The sequence below is a fragment of the Sorex fumeus genome, unplaced genomic scaffold, assembly GCF_029834395.1.
Source record: "Sorex fumeus unplaced genomic scaffold, SorFum_2.1 ptg000095l, whole genome shotgun sequence".
Classification (NCBI taxonomy): Eukaryota; Metazoa; Chordata; class Mammalia; order Eulipotyphla; family Soricidae; genus Sorex; species Sorex fumeus.
In genome coordinates, this window is record NW_026606152.1 from 7,977,341 (window position 1) to 7,999,146 (window position 21,806).

At 39.7% G+C, this 21,806-nt stretch overlaps 2 protein-coding genes across 2 annotated transcripts in view; one reads left to right on the forward strand and one right to left on the reverse strand.

The window, feature by feature from the left end:
* RNF17 (ring finger protein 17) overlaps positions 1-9,611 on the forward strand; it is a 195,667-nt gene extending 186,056 nt beyond the window's left edge. The window contains 3 exon segments of the mRNA XM_056133014.1: positions 3,244-3,379; positions 6,689-6,878; positions 9,513-9,611. Coding sequence (XP_055988989.1) covers positions 3,244-3,379; positions 6,689-6,878; positions 9,513-9,611 — 425 coding nt within the window.
* Positions 9,612-12,526: 2,915 nt separating this feature from the next.
* The window catches only part of CENPJ (centromere protein J), a 58,882-nt gene continuing 49,602 nt past the window's right edge, over positions 12,527-21,806 (reverse strand). The window contains exons 14-17 of the mRNA XM_056132801.1: positions 18,333-18,473; positions 18,171-18,255; positions 17,970-18,090; positions 12,527-12,814 (exon numbers count right to left, since the gene is read on the reverse strand). Of these exons, the coding sequence (XP_055988776.1) occupies positions 12,622-12,814; positions 17,970-18,090; positions 18,171-18,255; positions 18,333-18,473 (540 nt within the window). The 3' untranslated portion in view covers positions 12,527-12,621. The remainder of the gene's footprint in view (positions 12,815-17,969; positions 18,091-18,170; positions 18,256-18,332; positions 18,474-21,806) is intronic.

Consider the following 21,806-nt stretch of genomic DNA (forward strand, 5'->3'; position numbering starts at 1 on the left):
CATCCTCCACTAGTTCCAAGTAACACTGTGAACTGGTAACTTGCTATTTCACCAGCAACTGCACAAGCAGATGCTCACAAGTACTTACGGTAAAAGTATAAATTGTAAAAGAACAGTAAGCTCATAACCTTTTAAAAAATTCATAGCTACAAACTGGAAGAAATTATGTCTTCTTCATTGTGCTCTTATCTCAAGGGAAGTATTTAATGTGGTAATTTGTATAGCTGTACGTTATTTGTGCATTCTTGTAAGTATTCTTTAATAAAATGATTTTTTTAAGTTTACATACATATAAGTTAATTCCACTAGGCAAGTGCCTGTTAAATATGAACATCTGATTAAAAGTTTTCTTTTGAAACTGTTTTCTGGTTTAACATGACATTTTTATAAGCTTAATTTTGAGCAATTGAATATTAGCCATATTTTTAAGAAATGCAAGTGGACTTTAATAGCAATTCATCCCACTATTTACTAAGCTGACAATATTAAATGAGATTCTTTTTCTTTTATAAGTTGGGCCATACTTGGTGGCTCCAGGCACTCAGGGAACAAGGTCACAGTGTTGGGGATCATACCCAGGTCTCGCACATGCATAGCATCTGCTCCAGTCCTTTGAACCATCTCCTGGCCTAGAGGAGATTCTGTACCCTATTGATAAGTGTCAGTATATTCAAGAAATCATATACAGCTCCAATAAAAATCACTTATAACTTTTTTTAAATGTTGTGCCTTGGAATATTTTAAATGCTTGTCCACCACTGCACAGTTTCTTATGAAAATTATGTGGAAGAGAGTATACAACAAAGGGTAGGATAAAAGCAAAATAAAAACTTGAGGTATATTTGCCTACTCTGAAATCTTTCTAGGTGTACATTTGCCTTGATTTTGTTGAAAACAAACAAAAAATTTTTTCCACAATTTTATTCAAGCTTAAATTCATGAGCAAACTTTTTTTGTGAAGTGAAACAGTTTTGTTTAGAAACAAAAAGAGAATGAGAGTATACATCACAGGTGCACATCACGGGCAGCAAAGAAAGTGCATGAGCAACTGAGGGATTGCTTGCACCAGGAGTTTTGGTTATAAATTTTAAACTATCATTATGCACAAAGAACTAATAGGTTAATAGAGAAAGGCCATGTAAATCAAGAACAGTGTGAAAATAGCTTTTATGAAAAATGTATTAGTGCCATAGAATCAGAGAAAACAATGAGGAGTAAGAACTTCATAAGTATTGGAGCTTATATGTGAAGAAAGAGTAGTTTATCATAAGGGTGCAGGTGCATGTTTCTGATAGGGAAACAGTCACAGTTCTCTTTAAGTAACACATGAAAGCTTTGTGGTTGGAGATGATTTAGGAGGAGTCCTGTGGAGTCAAGATTCACTGAAGAATTTTAAAAACATGAGCAGTGCAAATAGGGAATAGACTGAAAGACAAAATTTAAAGCAGGAATGACAGAAACCATGCTGGTTTCAGTTTCAAAAATGATTCAAATGAAATAGACTCGGAAGTGTAAGAAATGGTGGGGAGGGGGGCGCAGTGGAAGAATGATCTAAACCCTAGCTTTATAAATTGAATCTAGGTCCCATATGGAGTCACATAATTGAATGTGAGGTAGTGAAGAAAATCTTAAATGTTTGTTTTTAGGGCAGGAGAGATAATTCAGTGGGCTGAGTACATGTTTTACACAGGGGAAGCCCAGGTTCAGTCCCTGGCACTGCATAATCAATGGAGCATGGAGCCAGAGGTAGCCCTGAGCATTGCCAGTGCAATCCAAAATCAAACTGTACTTATTTAGTGTTTGTGCCACACCCAGCAGTGTTCAGGGCTTATTTCTAGCTCAGTGCTTAAGGGACCATATGTGGTGCCAGGGCTCAAACTCAAGTCAGCCATGTGCAAGACAAGCCCCCTTATCCACTGTACTATCTCTCTGGTCCTTTTTTTTTTTTTAAATTAAACCAACATGAGATACAGTTACAAAGCTTTTATGTTTGACTTTCAGTCATACAATGATCAAACCCCCATCCCTCCACTAGTGTACATTTTCCAGCACCAATGTCCCCAGTATCCCTCTCCCCCCTCAGGCCACCCTATGGCAATTTCCCTCTTATTCTCTCTCTACTTTTTGGCATTATGATCTGCAGTACAGATACTGAGAGGTCCTTTATCTACTTTCAACACACATCTCCCATCCCAGGCGATCCCTCCAACCATCATTGACTTAGTTATCCCTTCTCTATCCCAGCTGCTTATAAGTGGCTGGGGCATGGACTGCACTCATCTGTGGAATATAAGATATCATAATGTGAGACTAACACCCAAGGGCAGTAGAGACAGGGCCTACTTTGTGATCTCTTCTCTATCCCAGCTGCCTTCACCAGCTCATGAGGTAGGCTTCCAACCATGAAGCAGTCTTTTTGGCCCTTGTCTCTACTGTCATTGGGTTAGTCTCATATTGTTATTTTTATATTCCACAAATGAGTGTAGTCATACAATCTGTCCCTCTCTGACTCATTTCACTTAGCATGATACTCTCCATGACCATCCACTTATAAGCAAATTTCATGACTTCAGCTTTCCTAACAGCTTCATAGTATTCCATTGTGTAGATGTACCAAAGTTTCTTTAACCAGTTGTCTGTTCTCATGATCCCTATTTTTTTTTTAATTTTTATTAGTGAAACACCATGAGGTACAGTTGTAGACTTACAAATTTTTGTGCTTGGGTTTCTTTTTCCCAAGAATTGCTTTAGCTATTCATGGGGGCTTATTGTTCCATATAAATTTCAGTAGTGTTTGCTCCATTTCTTTGAAGAATGTCATGTAATAATGATCCCTATTTTTAAATTAATATTTTATGATTTGTTGTCACAAATGTTTGACTTGTATACCTGTTTTATGTATCTTTATTCCCAGGATCACATAAAAATCGGGAAGGAAGAGAAGAAAATTTAAGAAGTTTTGATTTAAACTATGGCCAGTACAAAAACTAGGAACTCAAAATGGAAACGTGTCCTCCTGTAATGTTAAACTCTAGTAATTAGAAAAAAACTAGATTTATAAAGTATAAACAGGAAAAAAAGGCAGATTCCAGCATATGGTCAATTTTCTGAGTGTCTAAATCTGGATTAAGGGGATATGTTTATTAAATTTTCTTTGTACTTTTATTTTCTTTGTATTTTTCTGTATCCAAAATACTTTTAAGAAAATAAGAGGCAATGTGTATTTCTTTTTTGTCTTTCCAGAAATGCCTTGTCTTGCAGAATATGATGATGGTTTATGGTATAGAGCAAAGATAATTTCCATTAAAGAATTTAATCCTCTAACTATCTTGGTACAATTTGTTGACTACGGAACAACTGGAAAGCTGACAATAAACAGGTTTTGTTTCTAAATTGATTGACAGGATTCTTGATTTTCTTTATTACTATTGGGAAGATTTTGTCTTCTAAGAGAAAAGACCATTTAAGCTGCATACTTATGAATTAAGATTTTTAATTGTTTTAAGGTAGTATGTTTCCAGTAGTATTAGCATTTAGCTTGATGTATGTGTATTGTACTCACCACCACCAAGGTGCCCAGGAACATCCTCCAATGTTCTTATGTAATTTCTCATGTAGGAATTTTTTAAGTGTTTTTTTAGTTGTGATTAATTATTATAAAATTTACAATTTCAGTATAGACTTGACATTGTTTCACAATACAATGTACAGTCATTACAACTGCCCATTTCCAGGACTTTTCTACCCTGGGGAGACACCCAAAATGGAATTGCTGAGTCATATGGAAGCTCGATTCTGAGTTTATTGGGTTCAATATACTGTTGACTGTTGGGAAGACTTTATTACTATTGGGAAGATTTTATCTCTTCTAAGAGAAAAGAAGAGATAAAACCCTATGTTTTACATAGGGTTGGACCAAATACATTCCTACCAGCAATGGATGAGGGTTCCTTTTTCACCATATGCCTTCCAACAGAAATTGTACCCGTATTTTTGATACATAAAAATGGACATTTTTTCACGGCACAGAGATTTACAGCATTATTAATTGCTAGGGTTTTCATGCATAAAATATTCTAGCACCACACCGACCAGATTATCTGTTTCCACCACTATTGTTCATGTCCCCACTTACCATTCTATTACCCTTCCCCTACCTCCCTACCTTGGTAAGCTTCCTGCTGAAAACTGGTTCATTTCTGTTGTCTTTGTGCATGCTATTTCTTTACTGCTTCTTTATATCTCACATGACAGACCATTCTGTATCTCCCTCCTTCTAATTAACTACACTCAACATCACACTCTTCAGATCCATCCCCATAGCAGCAAATTGCATTTCATCACTGTGCATAAATACCAGTTTCTTTTTCTAATCGCCTGTTCTTGAACACTTGGGTTGTTTCCAGATTTTGACTTTGTGAGTAGTGCTGCAATGAACATATGAGTGCAAATGACTTTTCTGAATAGTTTTTGAGCTCTTAGGATAGATGCCACTGTCACTGTCACTGTCCTCCCATTGTTCATCGATTTGCTCGAGCGGGCCCAGTAACGTCTCCATTTTGAGACTTGTTGTTACTGTGTTTTGGCATATTGAATACTTCACGGGTAGCTTGCCAGGCTTTGCCGTGCGGGTGAGATACTCTCGGTAGCTTGCCAGGCTCTCTGAGAAGGGCGGAGCAATTGAACCCGGCTCAGCCGGGCTGGCTGCTCACAAGGCAAACACCCTACCTGCTGTGCTATGGCTCCAGCCCCAGGATAGATGCCAAGAAATGGAATCTCAGAGTGTCTTTTGGAAGCTTAACTTTTTGTCTATTGAGAAGTATCCATACTCTTCCAAAAGAGTTGGACCAGTTGATATTAGCACCAGCAGTGAATGAGGAACCCTTTCCCCCTAAATCCATACCAATATTGGTTGGTTTTGGATTTTTGTTTTGTTTTTATGATGTGTGCCAGGCTAATTGGTGTAAGCTATCTGTTTTGATTTCCCAGATGGTGATGCAAAACGTACCTTTGTACACCTGTTAGTCATCTTTTTGTCTTCTAGAGGAAATTTATGGTCATCTCCAGTTTTTGATGGGAGTTAATGGTTTTCTTTCTTTTTGACTACCAGTGCATTATATATCTTTGATATTAATCTTTTGTCAGAATGATGGGAAAAATATTTTCTCACATGCTTTTGGATGTCCTTTTCCTAGTCATTTCTTTTGCAGCTTCTTAATTTGATCTAGTCCCTATTATCATTGCTTCTGTTTCCCTGGCAAATGGCACTGAATCATTGAAGATACTTCAGAGTTTAGTGTCATGAAATGGTCTGCCTATGTTTTTTATCAATATAAATTCTGGTCTGATATCAAGGCTGTGATCCATTTTGCAGCACCACTTGTTGACATGGCTTTTTCTTGCTCCACTTCCTTCTTTTTTTTCTCCTTTATTGATGATTTAATTGTCTATGCACTTGAGAATCTATCTCTGAACTCTCAATTCTATTCCATTTGTCAGTCTACCCTTATTCATCAGCGCCACACTACTTTGATTACTATAGCTTTACAGTATAGTTTGAAGTAACGGACAGCCATATCTAGGATGACTTTGGTTACCTGGGATATGGTGAGCAGGGTGGAGATGTTTTCCCATTTTAGCCATCATGACTTTCAGTTGTTATCGGCACATATTAGAAGTAGATTTAATCTCAACTTTTGAAAATTTGAAGGTTCAATATTAACTGTACTCACACTGTTGTGTACCTAATTTCCACAACTTCTGTTTCGAAAAACTGAAACTGTGCTCATTACACATAACTCCTCCACAATCCCTTCTCATCAGTCCCTAAGAAACAACATTCTGTTTATTTCTATTAATTTGATTGTTGTAGCTATCTCATGTAAATGGAATCATATGGTATTTACATTTTTCAGTCTTTATTTCACTTAGCATCCTCAAGTTCCTATCAGAATTTTCTTCCTTTTTGGGTAAGGCTGAGTAATATTTTACCATACTGCTTTTTATTAATCTATCAATTAATAGATTAATTGACAATTCGGGTTGATTCTATCTTCTAGCTATTAGGAATCATGCCATGAGTATGACAGTGCAAATCTATCTAAATGGCTTGCTATATACCCAGAAGTCCATCATAATGACTATCTATTTTTAGAATTTGAGGAAGCACCAAATTGTGCCATATAGCAATTGTGCCATATAGATAGTCCATCATAATGACTGACTATTTTTAGAATTTGAGGAAGCACCAAATTGTGCCATATAGCAACTATACCATTTTAACATTCTGAGTTACTGGAAAGTCCGAGTTTCTCTGACACATACTCATCAGCTTTTCATTTGGTTGTTGATCCAAGTGAGACTGAGGTATTTTGTTGACTGATAAGCACTTCTTTAAAGATCAGTAATGCTCCATATCTTCCCATGTTCTTGTAGGCCTCTTATACATCTTACTTGGAGAAAGACCTATTTCTGTACAGTTTCATCCTGCAGATTGCCACTATGAATTGTGGCCTTTGCACATCTTAAATTTTGACATTATACAATTTTATTTTTCTTTTGTTGCCTGTTGGTTTGGTGTCATATTTTAAAAATTATTGCTAAATTAAATGTCATAAATATTTCCCATTTAAAAATTTTAATTGTAATTGTGACATTCTAAGAATGCTAAGAATTTCTTTTGTGACAGATTACGTCAAATTCCTCTTCATCTTATGCAGTATCCAACCCAAGCCATAAAGGTTCTCTTGGCAGGGTTTAAACCACCCTTAAGAGATTTAGGAAAGACAAGAATACCATATTGTCCTAAATGGAGCATGGAAGCATTGTGGGCCATGATAGACTGTCTTCAAGGAAAACAACTTTATGCTTCTTCAGTGGTAAATGCCAAAGTTCTTTTGAAGCTATTTCTAGGGTCCCTATTAACTTTCTAAAATGAACCTACACAGTTCAAAGTAAAAATGCTTTAAAGGGGGAAAAAAGTGTAAATAAAGTAGGACTAATTTTGAGGCTTGTTAAAATGATGACCCAGGTATATTTAACCATCGTTTTATTAGCCCTCAATTATATTAACATTGATGCAACAAGTAGAATAAAATACCAAGAATGGACTGGAGAAATTGTAGAAATTAAGTTGTATTCCTTGCATATGGCCAAACCTAGTTTGTTTCCAGGTTTCATCTATGGTCCCCTAACCACTGCCAGGACTGACCCCTGTCCATAGAACCAGAAGTAAGCCCTGAGAACTGCTAGGTTTAGTCACATTCCCCAACCTCCCATAACAAGAATGAGTATCCTTTAATCAAAGAACTTATGAAAGTCAATAAGGGAAACATTTGCTAGTATACGGTAGAAATTTCAGGTAATAAGGGGATTGCAAAAAGCAATTATAATTATTCTCATCTACAGGACAGAGTAGTATATTCATAGTAGGCACGAAAGTACTTTTAGAAAAAGTGAATAATTAGGACAGGCCAGTGACACTTGAGCTGTACCCTAAAGAATGTCTAGGAAGACCAGAATGTTTGGGCCCATGCAACACTAAACCACCAGACCCGAACACTGAACCCCTCAACCCACTGAACCCTACAAGCTGGACCTGGCTTCCAAACCCCCATCATTTTCTTGGGGACCTCCCCCCAAAACAACTCCAAATGATGTTCAATGTAAGTATTCTTTGTTTAGAGGTTTTAAATATCATAAGTGGGGGCCTGGAGCAATAGCACAGTGGGTAGGGCGTTTGCCTTGCACGCAGCCAACATGGCCAACCCAGGTTCAATTCCCAGCATCCCGTATGGTCCCCCGAGCACTGCCAGGAGTAATTCCTGAGTGCATGAGCCAGGAGTAACCCCTGAGCATTGCCGGGTGTGACCCAAAAAGAAAAAAAAATCATAAGCGGGGTAGCCTACAGCAGAAGCTGACTTGTACTTGTTTCATTTCGAAGTTTTTTTAAATAGGACAATTTTACCCAGGAAGTATTTGACTTCTAGTTAAATATGATAAAATCTAGGAACGTTAGATCTGCCTTCCAAAACAGTAGTCTGCTAGATATATAACACCAATTCACCAGATTCCTCACCACTGTTATTCAATGCCAATCTCCTCTGATTTGGGAACCCAAAATTTGGGGGTTCCTGATGGTACTGGCTATGTCAAGAATGAGCATTTTGTCCAGTTGGTCTAATTTAACATTTCCGAAAGTCAGCAGTGCCATGCCCCAAGGAGGCCAGAAGGGTTGGAGGCCAGGGCAGCAAGCACAGTGCAGATGTGATTAAGATAGGCTTTGTTCACTTAAAGGCACATTTCCAGGGGATGCTGAATAATTTATTTATTTAATTTTTTTTTTGCTTTTTGGGTCACACCTGGCAATGAACAGAGGTTACTCCTGACTCTGCACTCAGGAATTACTCCTGGCGGTGTCCCAGGGACCATATGGGATGCTGGGAATCAAACCCGGATTGCCAGCCCCTCTGAATATTTTTTTTCTGAAAAAAAAAGATAGTGAGCCACAGAAGTTTGGGAACCTAAGTTATGATATGTGTGCTAACTAACTGATATGTAGAGTATTAAGAAACAAAGCAAAGGAACAGATATGACCAGTGAAAACAAAGCCTGCTACTGCCAATGGAACTGAGGCTACCAGTTAAGATCTAGTGAAGGAGAGTGACACTCCAGCCATGTGGAATAGTAGCACTGTAAGCCTAAAACAGTAACATCAGTACTGTTCTAAGTCATGGTATCTCTGAATATATTTTAAAATGGAAAGAATGAATTCTGGACTAGAGAGATAGAATAAGGTGCTTGCATTGTACATGACCAACCCAGGTTTGATCCTAGCACCACGTAAGATCTCCCAAGCCCTGCCAGGAGTGATCTCTGCACAGAAACAGAAGAAAGTGCTGAACACTGCTGGATATGGCTTTTAAAAAGAAAAAACCTAGGGACTAAGTTTGATTAGAGGTCCCTAGCACCAAATCTCTGGACTGCTAGGAGTAAGCCCCATACCCTGAACATTACTTGGGAGCCCTCCCCCCAGCCTCTTCCCCATTCCAATACAAAGAACCTAATGAAACAGTGCTCTCAGTAGAAAGTGCTTTTGAAAAATATCTTTACCTGTCATGTTTTTAGTATGTGTAGAGGGGCATAAATAACTGCACACCTTCTCTGAAGCCACTGAAAATAATACACAGGGCAAGTTAGTGTAAACACACACACATTCACTTTTGACAGTAATGTTCAAAATTTGGTCAGTTCATGCACAGCATACATAATACTTTATGAATTTTAACACAAAGTGTAATAAAGTCTATTGGCCCCATCTAGGAAAACAACATGAAAAGAATGGGACTTTTGAATGGAACTTTTTCACATAAAAAGATGTGAAACCATCACAAATACTTTATGAATGAATAGTTCACATATCATAAACTTAATGTCTTTTACTTCCAAAGTAACCAGATGTAGGAGAGAAAATGCAGAAGACACTTATTGACAGCTATATCTTTTCATTTTAGGCTCAGGCTCCAGAACAAATAGTCACTTTGTATGAAGATGAACATTATCCAGTTCATATGTCATTAGTAGAAATGGGACTTGCAGACAAAGATGAATGATGTAAGTACTGTTATAATGACTTTAATAACTCTCCAGTGGGCATAAAGCCATGTTACCAATATAAGCATAAAATTCTTGCTGAACTCTCACAGAAAGTACCTTTAAACAGTCCTTGTTTTCTCAAAGGAATGACATAAAGCTCAACAAGAGCCTTCAAAATTTCTTCTTCATTAGTCCTCACCTGTTGGGCAACAGCATCAGAAGAGGGTACTCATCTGTAAGTGTTTAGAATGGCTACCCTGACAATTCATAATTCCAGATGGGCACAGCTTAGAGAGCAGGTCCAATGGGTACTGCATACAGTTTCAGCACAGCATAACTGTAGTGTAGCACCACTGAACATCAGTGTTTTCCTAACAAGGTCATTAAAGATAGTTGGGTAAACCTGTTATTTATCCATTCACATAAATATAGCAAATGACTTAATAGTAAGCAAAGGTTTAAATGAGCACATTTTGTTTTTCAGGTATACTGTACAGAGAAAATACAACAGCCTAGAAGAAAAGTTTCTGTTATTTAAACGTTTTTCTCTAATTTTTTCTGCAATGGCGGTGCTTTCTTTTTCCCCCATTACATGTTGAACTGTTCTTAGTTGTTTGAAAAGCAAAGGTTTTTTTAAAAATACTTTCTTGTTTACTATAATTTCAAATAAATTACTTTGGGTATATGAAAATAATAATTTATCCCATTTTATTTACCATAAATTCAGTTATATACAATGTATATTAAGCTTAAGAAATATTTTAGGGGGAGGGGCCAGAATAATAGTACAGCGGGGAGGACATTTGCCTTGCCCGTGGCCAACCCAGGTTCAACCCCTCACACCTCATATGGCTCCTGGAGCACTGCCAGGAGTAATTCCTGAGTGTAGAGCCAGGCATAAACCCTGAGCATCATCAGGTGTGGTTGCCCACCCCCAAAAAATATATATATATTACACATATTGGGGGAGAGGGGCAGAGAGTACAGAAGTTAGGGTGTTTGTCTTGTCTTGCATGCAGCCAGCCCCGCACTGGCTAATAATACCCTGAGCACAAGAGCCCCTGAGAACTACTGCGTGTTTTGGGAGGAGCTGGAGAAGTGACTCAAAGATTTGGAGGACGTGCCTGGCATACAGGACCCCCAGATTTCACCCCATGCACCTCTGGAAGTGGTGACTCCTACTACCAATGAATGTGGAAGTGGTGACTCCTACTACCAATGAATGTGGCCAAACAACAATCAAAGCCTTATATATTTTCCTCTTGAATTATTTCCAGTTATGTTATCTGTAAGAATTCTTTTTGTTCTTTTCTTTTTACTTTGTATATATTCTGGATATTAATCCTTTCCCAGTTATGTGTGTCTTTTCTTACTTTATGGCTTTTTCTCTTCTTGTGGCTTCTTTGGACATGCAAACTCAGCCATTAATTAAGGTCTGTGCGGTCAGTGTCTCCTTTAAAGTCTCTGTTCTGAGGTAACAGTACAGGTAGCTCCTTAATATCTTTAAAAACTTTTAAGCTTTTTTTATATCCATTTCTTAAGTCACCTGGAATACTTTAGCTTTCGTGTTAGCTAACTATAACTGAGTAGAACAACCTATAACTACTCTACAAATTTACATGTAGATGATGTGCCTTCCATCTTTCTTCTGTTCATGACCCCTCAAGAGTCTCATTTTGACCAGTTACAGTTAACCTCATCATAACTGTTTGCTCAACAGTCAGGTTTTCTCTACCAATATAAGTGAATTCTTGTTTTAGTATTTGACCGACTGCAATATAGGCATTCCTTAAAGTTACTACTCCATTAAAATTTAAAAACATCTGTAGGATATGAAAGTTTAATTTTGGCAGAATGTCCTGCCCCCGCACCAGGCTGTCTTCACCAGGTCACCTCGGAGGGGGGCGAGCTGAGTTCTCCTCCCCACCCCAAGCAGAACCCCGGCAGCCAAAAACCTCCAGAACTCAACTGCTGCCATGCTCAAGGCCACTCTCCACACGCTCATATGAGCCTCACCCAAGGGGGGGAACCGGCAGAAAAACCCAGGTATGCGGGACCCATGACTGATATCTCCAAGTCCGCTTGGATCGGGACTGGGCCTTTTCCCCCAGCTCCCCAGTTTTCCAGTCGCTTGGCAGTCACACCCACAAGCTGGTCCCCCAGCACCATGTAATCTCATCAATGTCCTTGACCTCTTATACTCTAGCCCACTTATGTGCCAGAAATAGCACACATTTGTTTGGTTTTAACATACTTGCTTGTATTCTCTTCTGTATGGACTTAAATGGTTCCAGAATATAATACAACAAGCTTCACACACTTCCCTCTTGTTGTGGTGGGAAGGTGCTCAGTGGTGGCATTGGTGTTTGAATATTATCTGTAATGAATTATTGTGAACTACTTTTATGAAAATAAATTAGATATTAAAAAATAGTTTCATTTGGGTACTAACTGGACATACACTAATATTATATTATTTCGACTGGAAATTTTTTGTTTTGTTTTCGGCCCACACCTGGCGTAAGTTGGCCTCAAGCAAGACAAGTACCTTACTCAATGTACTATCTCTCTGGCCCCTGTAAAACTTACTTTATTCTTTGAATAAACATTCTATGCAAATCCTGGTTCTGTAGCTGGTGGTCACTGTAGGAAATTATGATCAGGTAGTTCTTGCTTTTCTTAGTTTTTATAACCATCTACAACCAATAAATGTACCCACTTATCTTTAGTAAGTCTATATATAGTTTGTAACAAAGCAAGTCAAAAACCAGACAGTAAAGTGACAGACTAGGGTAGATTAAAAATTAATGTTGCTCTTATCCACTTCAAAGGATTAAAAATTAAGAAACGATGAGTTTTATTTTAGAATCCAAGCAATCTTTTCCATTTACATAGACTCACACAGACACACACTCACATACACACAAGAGTACATACAAAATAAACAACAGAACGTACATGAAATAAATGTACATTTTTCAACAAAATTAAATTAGTGTTATTTCATGATTAGTCACTCAAGGACCATTATAATTTTGTATCCATTATAACGTTACCGTCCTTGTCTTTAATTCTTACTCGACCAGATGTGTATTTTGTCTCTTGGTGGCCATTTGTGTATACGGTTTTAACAGTGCCGTCTGGATATTCCCGTCTCTTGAACTGTGTAGTATGGAGTTCTCTTTGGCCATTATTAAACTCGATGATTTTGTTGCCATCTCTGTGTGTTTTAAATAGAATTAAAAGTGTAACATATACTAGAGAAAAATCATTTTAACGTGTCATTAAAATTGTTTGACACTTTTAACATATCAAAAAAAAATTTTAATTTTTTTTAATGAATCACTGTGACATAGTTACAGACTTATAAACTTTCGTGCTTATGTTTCAGTCACCAGTGTCCATTCTCCACCACCAATATTCCCAGTATCCCTCCTACAACCCGCCCCATTCTTCCCCCCACTCCCCCTGCCTCTGTGGCAGGCAGATTCCCTTTTTAAAGTAGCTTTTTGATTATGGCCTTTTTATTTTTCTTTTTTGTTGACAGAGGGTTGGTGGGGGGCAGTTTGGAGCCAAAACTGGTGATGTTCAGGGGTTGCTCCTGGTTCTGCACTCAGGAACCACTCCTGGCAATGCTGAGGGGACCATATGGAATGCTGGGAATTGAACCAGGTTCAGCGGTGTGCAAGTCAGATGACCTACCCACTATGATATTTCTCCACCCCCTTGATTATGGCACTTATTTCCTCTCCTACCCACATTCCTTTGTTTTGTTTTTTTTTTTTTTTTTGAGCCACACACCAGGCAATGCTCAGGGATTACTCCTGGCTCTGCACTCAGAAATCACTCCTGGCACCCTCAGGGGACCAAACAGGATGGTGGACATCAAACTCAGGTCTGCAGCATGCAAGACAAATGCCCTCCCCACTGTCCTATTGCTCTAGCCCCTCTTAAACACATTCCTAGTTTTCCCCCTGCACATTCTCTCCATGGTACTTCTGCAGCCTGCTTAGTCCCAGCAGTCAAATTAGCCAATAAGTAGCTTATTTCATTAATTTTTAAATGTTTGTACTTTTTTAATTTTGAGGCCACATCCAGTGGTTCTCCAAAGCTATCCTAGCTCTGTGCTCAGAAATGACTACTTCCAGTGCTTAGGAATCACATGTGATGCTAGGTATCAAAGCAGAGTCAGCTGCATGCAAGGCAACCACCTTATCTCCTACACAGAAATCTGTCTTAATAAATGTCTTTGGTGTTTTTCTGTTTTCCCCTTTTTTGGAGAGTGGGGAGTGTGCACATCTGGATGTGCTGGGGGAACCATGCAGTTCCAGGGACTAAACCCCAGTTCCTGCATGCACTCCAGTCCCCAGCCCTGGTTTTTCAATTTTATGTGTGTACTGCCTCTAACGGGCTGGGGTGATAGCACAGCAGGTAGGGCATTTGCCTTGCATGTGGCCGACCCAGGTTTGATTCCTCCATCCCTCTCGAGAGCCTCGCAAGCTACCGAGAGTATCCCACCCACATGGCAGAGCCTGGCAAGCTCCCCGTGGCGTATTCAGTATGCCAAAAACAGTAACAACAAGTCTCACAATGGAGATGTTACTAGTACCACTCGAGAAAATCAGTGAGCAATGGGAGGACAGTGCTACAGAGGTACAGTACTATTGCCTCTAAAAATATTTAGGCACTTGACTGAAATAAAAGAATTCAATTCTAACTTGTTGCTTTTTATTAAGTAAAAAAGTCACTTTAAGCTTGCTTTTGTTTTTTTTTAAATCAGACTGGAGAAGAAAGAGCTGCTCTTGGGGAAACTCCTGATAAGATTTCAAAGCTATTTGGAAACAAATGGAACAAAAAATTACAATAGGGAAAACAGATCACAGACTGGCTGTGTGTGAAATTTGGCCAGTTCTCAAATTTTCACCAAATACAATGACGGTCCATGTTCCCAGTATTAGAATTTCTAGAAGCCCCACTGCTTATCTTTGAGTATAGCCTTGGTCCCATATCATGAGAACTCATTAGAACTCTTAAGTCACTGGGGTGGGGCCCAGCAATATACACTGGAATTCCTCCAGGTGATTTTAATTACACTAAAATTTAAGAACCTAGACTTTAAAATTTCAAACATAAATAAAAAATGTTAAAAGCTTCTGAAGTTAAGTATATTACTGTTTATACATTAATTTCCTCAAAAAATATTTTTTTTAACCTCTTGCTCCTTAAATTTTAGAACAAATGCAAGCTCGTTATTATAAAGTTTCAGACCATGTTAAGGCAAGTAGGCAGCCCCTTAGTAAATTTCGGGAAAGACAAAAAGCCATGAAACAATCCAAATGTGTTGTTTCAGGACCTGCTGCACAAAATGCTAGGTACCTGCTGCCATCCCAGGACAAAGTACAGACAGACACATATGGAGTCCACTGTCACTGTCCTCCTGTTGTTCATCGATTTTCTCGAACGGGCCCAATAACTTCTCCATTGTGACTATTGTTACTGTGTTTGGCATATCCAATACATCACAGGGAGCTTGCCAGGCTTTGCTGTGCGGGCAAGATACTCTCAGTAGCTTGCCGGGCTCTCCAAGAGGGGCGAAGGAATCGAACTCCAGTCGCCCCTGTTGGCCGCTTGCAAGGCAAATGCCCTACCGTTGTGCTATCGCTCCAGCCCATATGGAGTCCATGAGGAGCAAACTCTCGGTTAGACTGAGGAGATCAGAGCTGCCCAAGTATGAAAGCACTTAACTGCTCCTTACATACAACCTTCAACTCACGCTAAGGCTGTGTAGGGAGGAACCCTCTACAGTCAGCTTCTCAAAGCAGTGGGGAACCCCACCAGCAGGCCACCCCAGCTCACTACAGCACTCCACTCCCACTCAGGAGCTGCCTACTGTGGCCTGCTTTACTAGTGACTCGCCTTTACTCCTGGTCTCTCCCTCCCATTTCTCTTATCTTGGCTAAGAACAACTATTTCCACTCTCTCTTCTGGAGTCTTTTCTACAGTGTGTCTAAGACAGAAGGGTGGACACAGACTGCCTGCCGCTAGCATCCATACTCTCTCCAGTGACAACAAAGGGAAAAACAAGACCGCAAACACACGAAGCTCTACATCACTTCAATTTGTATTTGTATTTGTAAATACAAAGGTAATTTGTATTATTACATTTTTGGTGTGTGTGTGGTTTGGATAAAACTTACAGAATCATAGAATACAGGTCAGTTAAATGCTGCATCTATAATACATTAGTTGTTTTAAGGTTAATGATGTATGATTATTTGTCATACAATTAGGAAAGATGGGTAAAATTAAAAACAGTACACTGGATTTGACAAACCACCACCACAGCTTTAATTAAAATGCTCAGTGTAGAAATCTCTTTATCATGGATTGAAGAAGACAAGTGAAGTCTAAACTGTTAATACTTTATGAAAACAATAATAAGATTGCTGATTTAAAAAAAATTAAAAAGTGGGTCAGGGCAACTAAATAGTAATCTGTTTCTCAAATTGGGGGAGTACAGAGAATCAGAATAAATAAGAGGCTAACTGAAATATTTGCTATCACTGTCTGGTTGCTCATACAATTAGGTAGGTTTCCTTCATGTCTCAATCCCTGATTTCAAATCTTATCATACTCACCTCTAAACAAATACTTGCCCTTCTCAGAGTGCTACGGGGACTCTTTATTACAGATTAAACACCAAGTATCACTGCCTGTTTACTAATTTTAAAATGTGGAGAGCTTTCCTCACCTGTTCTTAAAGTATCTTTTTTTTTGCCTCAAACTGAGAGGAATTTCTAAGAATATACATGATTAAACAGTTTTAAAATTCACCTGGGCTGGAGCAATAGCACAGTGAGTAGGGAGTTTACCTTGCAAGCATCCAACATGGCCAACCCGAGTTCGATTCCTTCACCCCTCTCGGAGAGCCCGGCAAGCTACCGAGAGTATCTCCCCCCGCAAGGCAAAGCCTGGCAAGCTACCCATGACGTATTCAGTATGCCAAACATAGTAACAAGTGTCACAATGGAGATGTTACTGGGCCTGCTCGAGCAAATCGATGAACAACGGGAGGTCAGTGACAGTGACAGTGAAAATTCAACTGGTAATAAAAATTGATTTGAAGTAGGAAGGCAGATAGGCACCTGACAATGAGTTCTTGGCAAGTAATAAACCAAGACAGAATTTTTAAAGGAGTTACTATTACTAATCATAAAGTAATCAAAAAGCATTATGGCTGGACACAATAAAATTAAACCAACTCTGCAAAAGTAGGGCACCTTAGCTGTTAGAAAAGATGAAGTTATGAAATTTACATACAGGTGGTACTACATGGAAAGTATCATGCTAAGTGAAATGAGTCAAAAAGAGAGGAAAGACATAGAAAGATTGCATTCTTCTGGGGAACATAAAGGAACAAAATAGGAGACTAACACCCAAGACTAACCTAATTGTATGAGACTAACCTAAGCTGAGGTAAGTACCAGGAGGTTTACTCCATGGCTTGGAGGCCAGCTGCACATGCTAGGGGAAAAGACAACTCAGATAGAGAAGGGAGCACCAAATAAAGGGTGTTGGGAGGATCCTCCCAGGATGGGAGATGCGTGCTGAGAGTAGGCTATAGACCAAACATGATTGCCACTCAATGCCTCGTTTGCAAACCACAGCACCCAAAAGGAGAGAGAGAACAAAAGGGAATGCCCTGCCACAGAGGCAGGTTGGGATGGGGGGATGGGGGGTGGGAGGGATACTAGGATCATTGGTGGAGGAGAATGGGCACTGGTGGATGGATGGGTACTCGATCATTGTATAACTGAAACCCAAGCACAAAAATTTGTAAGTCTACAACTGTACCTCATGGTGTTTCACTAATAAAAATTAAAAAAAAAAAAAAGCGGGGCACCTCTCATTCTGAGGGGTGGGGCCTACATCTCCACTACTCTCCACTCTCCCCTCTGAATGCTTATTCTTTGCTTCCTCATAATCTCTAAATCACACTATTTTACTTCACTGGTCATCTCCTCCTGAAAACTCTTACTGCGAGGAAAGGTGATGGAACTGGAAGAACTGGGTAGAATTTAGGACTGAATGACTTTCCTGCAAAGAGCAATTCCTTACTCCAGCCTTGTTTCCACGGTTCCTCAAGAACTCGGGTGAGGGATCATTTCCCACCCCAAGAGGACCAGTGGAATCCAAGTGCAGTGTGACAATGGCCTCTTGCAGCTGGTGAGCCATGAGGTCTGCACCATGCAGGGCTCCGTACGGATTCATCAGTCCTGGATTCCAGGCACTGCCTCTCGCCTCTTCACATAGGTCATCTACAATGGAACCATACAAACAGGAAATTCTAGAAACAGATTTAACAGGCTTCATACCGTTGTACTCGAACAACTGTACCATCTGGGAAAATGCTTTCCTCTTGTCCATCAGCAAATAAATTTTTGACAGTCTGGTCAGGAAATGTGATTTCTTTCCTCCCATCTGGAAAATGCTTTTCTGTTTTTTAAAGACAAGGTTTCTATAAGTATTTTACGTTTAAAGGCAGGGCGTACTAAGAGGACAAAACAAGTTCTTACCGGTTTGTCCACTTGAGAAATGCAAGACTTCCAGCCCCTCTGGGTAGGTGGTGTGCGTGGTCTGAGCAGCTGCATAGTAGTAGATCTGTAAAGACAATGTCAATCTGCCTGTCTCCAGTGATGTGACACTGGAAGGAAGCCAAAGAGCTCCCAGACACCTACCACTCTCTCGTCTGGCATGAGCTGCTTCACATCACCATTGAAGAAAGTGATGGTAACAGTTCTCCCATCGGCGCTCACTTTTTTCCTGGTTCCATTTGGGAACAATATGACATGGCACCCATTCTTATAAACCTTTTCAATCTGCAAAAATGAAGAGATTATAGATCCATATCACAAAAAAAATATCTTTAATACTGGTGCCCACTCGAGCAAATCGATGAACAATGCGAGGACAGTGCTACAACTTACCCTAATTGCCTGCTTTGAAATTTCTGTTCTCTCCAAAAAGTTACCAAACTTATTAATAAATTTATCCACCTTTACCACTGCTCTGTCACTGCTTCCTCCCAAACTACCTTTTTTGGTGGAGGCATCCCAAACAGTGATCAGGAGAACTGCTTCCTGAGTATCAATGCATGGGCCCAAGGTTACAGTGCTGGGGACATCCGGGTCCTTCTGGGTATGGGGGGACCATGTGGTACTGGGACCTAGACCAGCATCATGCAAGGTCTCGCTGGACCCATTTTTTCATGGGGAAGAGGGTTATGGTGCTGTTTTATTTACGCAAGCTTCAGCTTCACTTTACCTGTAGACAACAGGTAATAGATAATTCTAATGAAAGTATTCTTATCAGACCATTGTCACCCATAACCAAAATTCCTTCATTGTATCACAACCTTAAGCTCACACTGAAAAACCTATTTGAATCAGGGACAGAACAAAATGCACACAGACTTGGTTGACATAATTCTAAGAGAAAATGCCAATTTTAAATACCTTTTTTAAATACCCTGTTTAAATACCAACGGCAGAAGGAACCTGGTCACTGAACAGGTAAAATTTCCCACATTCTGAATTGACGATTGCTTTCCCTTTTTGGTGTTACCTGACATTCTCATATTCCCTTACATTATCCTTTAGGAAAGACAAAGATACTAAGGAATGATTCAAATCAAGTGCACTGTTTTAACAGTAACTTAAGTGGTACCGAGCTTTCTAGAGGCAGCACATTCAGAAAAATCTTCTCCACTTTCCTTATGACCTCAGGCTGTCAAGTCAAATCTGCCACACTACCAATCTAAAGCTTCAGCAATCACTGATGACTGTTAGACACCCTTGACTCCACCAGCAGTTGCAAACTGAGGATTTTCTCATTCCTTTTTTATTAGCTAGAAATCTTCTAAGAAAAACTTTTCCTCATGAACAGTTTGTTACCTCACTCCTCAAAGCTAGTAGAGATCTTTGGGTCTATAATTTCATTGTGAAGGGAACATATGGAACATTTGGGAAAGTATTCTTTTTTAACCTGAGAAAAAAGTCCCTTGCTTGTCTTCAGGTTTAAACTGCTAAGAAATCAGCTGAGTAACATTTGTTTGTCCTTTCTCCCCTGCTGCAGGGAGCTTAGGTTTATTGAGTAATACCCATCACAGTGCTCACCAGGCATTCCTATTCCTCTGTTTTTCTTTGACTTCTCCTTTGTGCTCTGCTTCCCCTATCTGTTAATCACTACAAGAATGTGACTTGTAAAGTCAGATTCTTCTGAGGACTCTGGATTTTATATATGCAAATGAAATATCACTTTTCTCTTTATGTCCTTTGCATAGTTTACTTTAGAGGAATGTCCTTTTGTATAGACATAGGAAGACAGTTAATGTTATGCTTTTGTAACCTGGGAACTGACTCCGAATATATTTACTCCTGGGCATGTGTCATATTTACTCGACTTAAGCTTCAGTTGCCCTTAATTCCTAACACCCAAAAAGGAAGGTCATGGTGAGGGATTTGGATAGACCCAGGGCAAGCCGTCAGCTAACCTGGGTCTATCCAGGGACAGGTTCAGAAAGGGACAGAGATAGAATGACTGCATTCATTTGTAGTATATAAAAAATATGTATGGTAGAAGACATATCAAAGCCAGGGAAAACAGGGAATCAACTAAAAGTGTGTGTGTGTGTATGGAAAGGGTAGATAAGACAGAGAAGGGACCAGAATAATGATAATAGCCGGAAATGATCACACTGGACAAGAAATGAGTGTTAATAGTTGGTAAAGTGATATACTACATTCAGTATCTGTACTGCAAACCACAAAGAGAAGGAGAGGGCAAGAGGAGAGGGAGGGGAGGAGAGGAAAGTGGGGGAAGAGAGAGAAGAAGGAGGGGGAGGAGGAGGAGGACGAGGAGGAGGAGGAGAGGAGAGGAAGAAGAGAAGGAGGAGGAGGAGAAGGAGGAGGAGGAGGAGGAGGAGGAGGAGGAGGCCTGCCATGGAGGCAGGCTGTGGGGGATGGGGCAGTGAGAGGTGCTGGGAGGAAAATTGGACACTGGTGCTGGGAAATGTACACTGGTGAAGGGATGGATGTTGGAACACTATGATCAAAACCTAATTATGAATTGCTCTGTAAAGATCTCACAGTGATTCAATAATAAAATCTTAAAAAAAAGAAAAAAGAAAAGAAACAGGCCAAGCGCCATAAAACATATAAGTTAGAGCACACTCATGGATAAACTCTGTCATGACCCAAAAGGACCCTACTGGGTAAGGACCTGCTGGGGTTAAGAAAGACTAACCTGGCTTGAGGACAGTAGTCTGGGATATATAGTGAAATGTGCCCAGGAAGAGCCACCCTTTAAGCTTAACTTATCTCTTACTGTGTCCATACAAAATGATTCAAAGTATTATTAAGAAGTAAATTTAAGATGACTGTTTAAATGGATATGGGCTAAGGGATGGAGAAATATGCCCTTGGATGGAATTTTGCCCTTGGACAGATTTCCTATCAAGATGAGATTCTGTCCAAGAAAAGCTTCCCCTGAAGGGCTGACATCTGTGCATTGTGCAACCACACCTATGTGTAATTGCTACCACCAACGCTTCATTGATTTCTCTATAACTAATGCTGTGAGACTAGAATAGCAGTACAATGAGACTAGAATAAACGGTGACTGATTACTAACCAGCCTGGAGACCCCCGTTCCCTCCTTCATTCATCAGTTTTTGTCAGCTGGCCAGGATAGGGAGGCAGTTCATGGTCACAGAAAGCATGCGTCATGCACCCATATTTTGAACTCACAGAAATCATATTTATGACCCTTTTTCATCTTTTCTTTCTTCCACTGGCAAAACTAACCAATTTTCCTGTTCATCATTTTTTTAAATTTATTTTCATAAATTTGTTCACAATAATGGATTACATTCACTATTTTGGACTGGAGCAATAGCACAGTGGGTAGGGCATTTGCCTTGCACATAGCCAACATGGCCAACCCGGGTTCAATTCCTCCGCCCCTCTACGAGAGCCCGTCAAGCTACTGAGAGTATCTCGCCCACACGGCAAAGCCCGGCAAGCTCCCCGTGATGTATTCGATATGCCAAATACAGTAACAACAAGTCTCACGATGGAGACGTTACTGGGCCCGCTTGAGCAAATCGATGAAAAACGGGAGGACCATGACCGTGATTGATTCACTATTTTCAC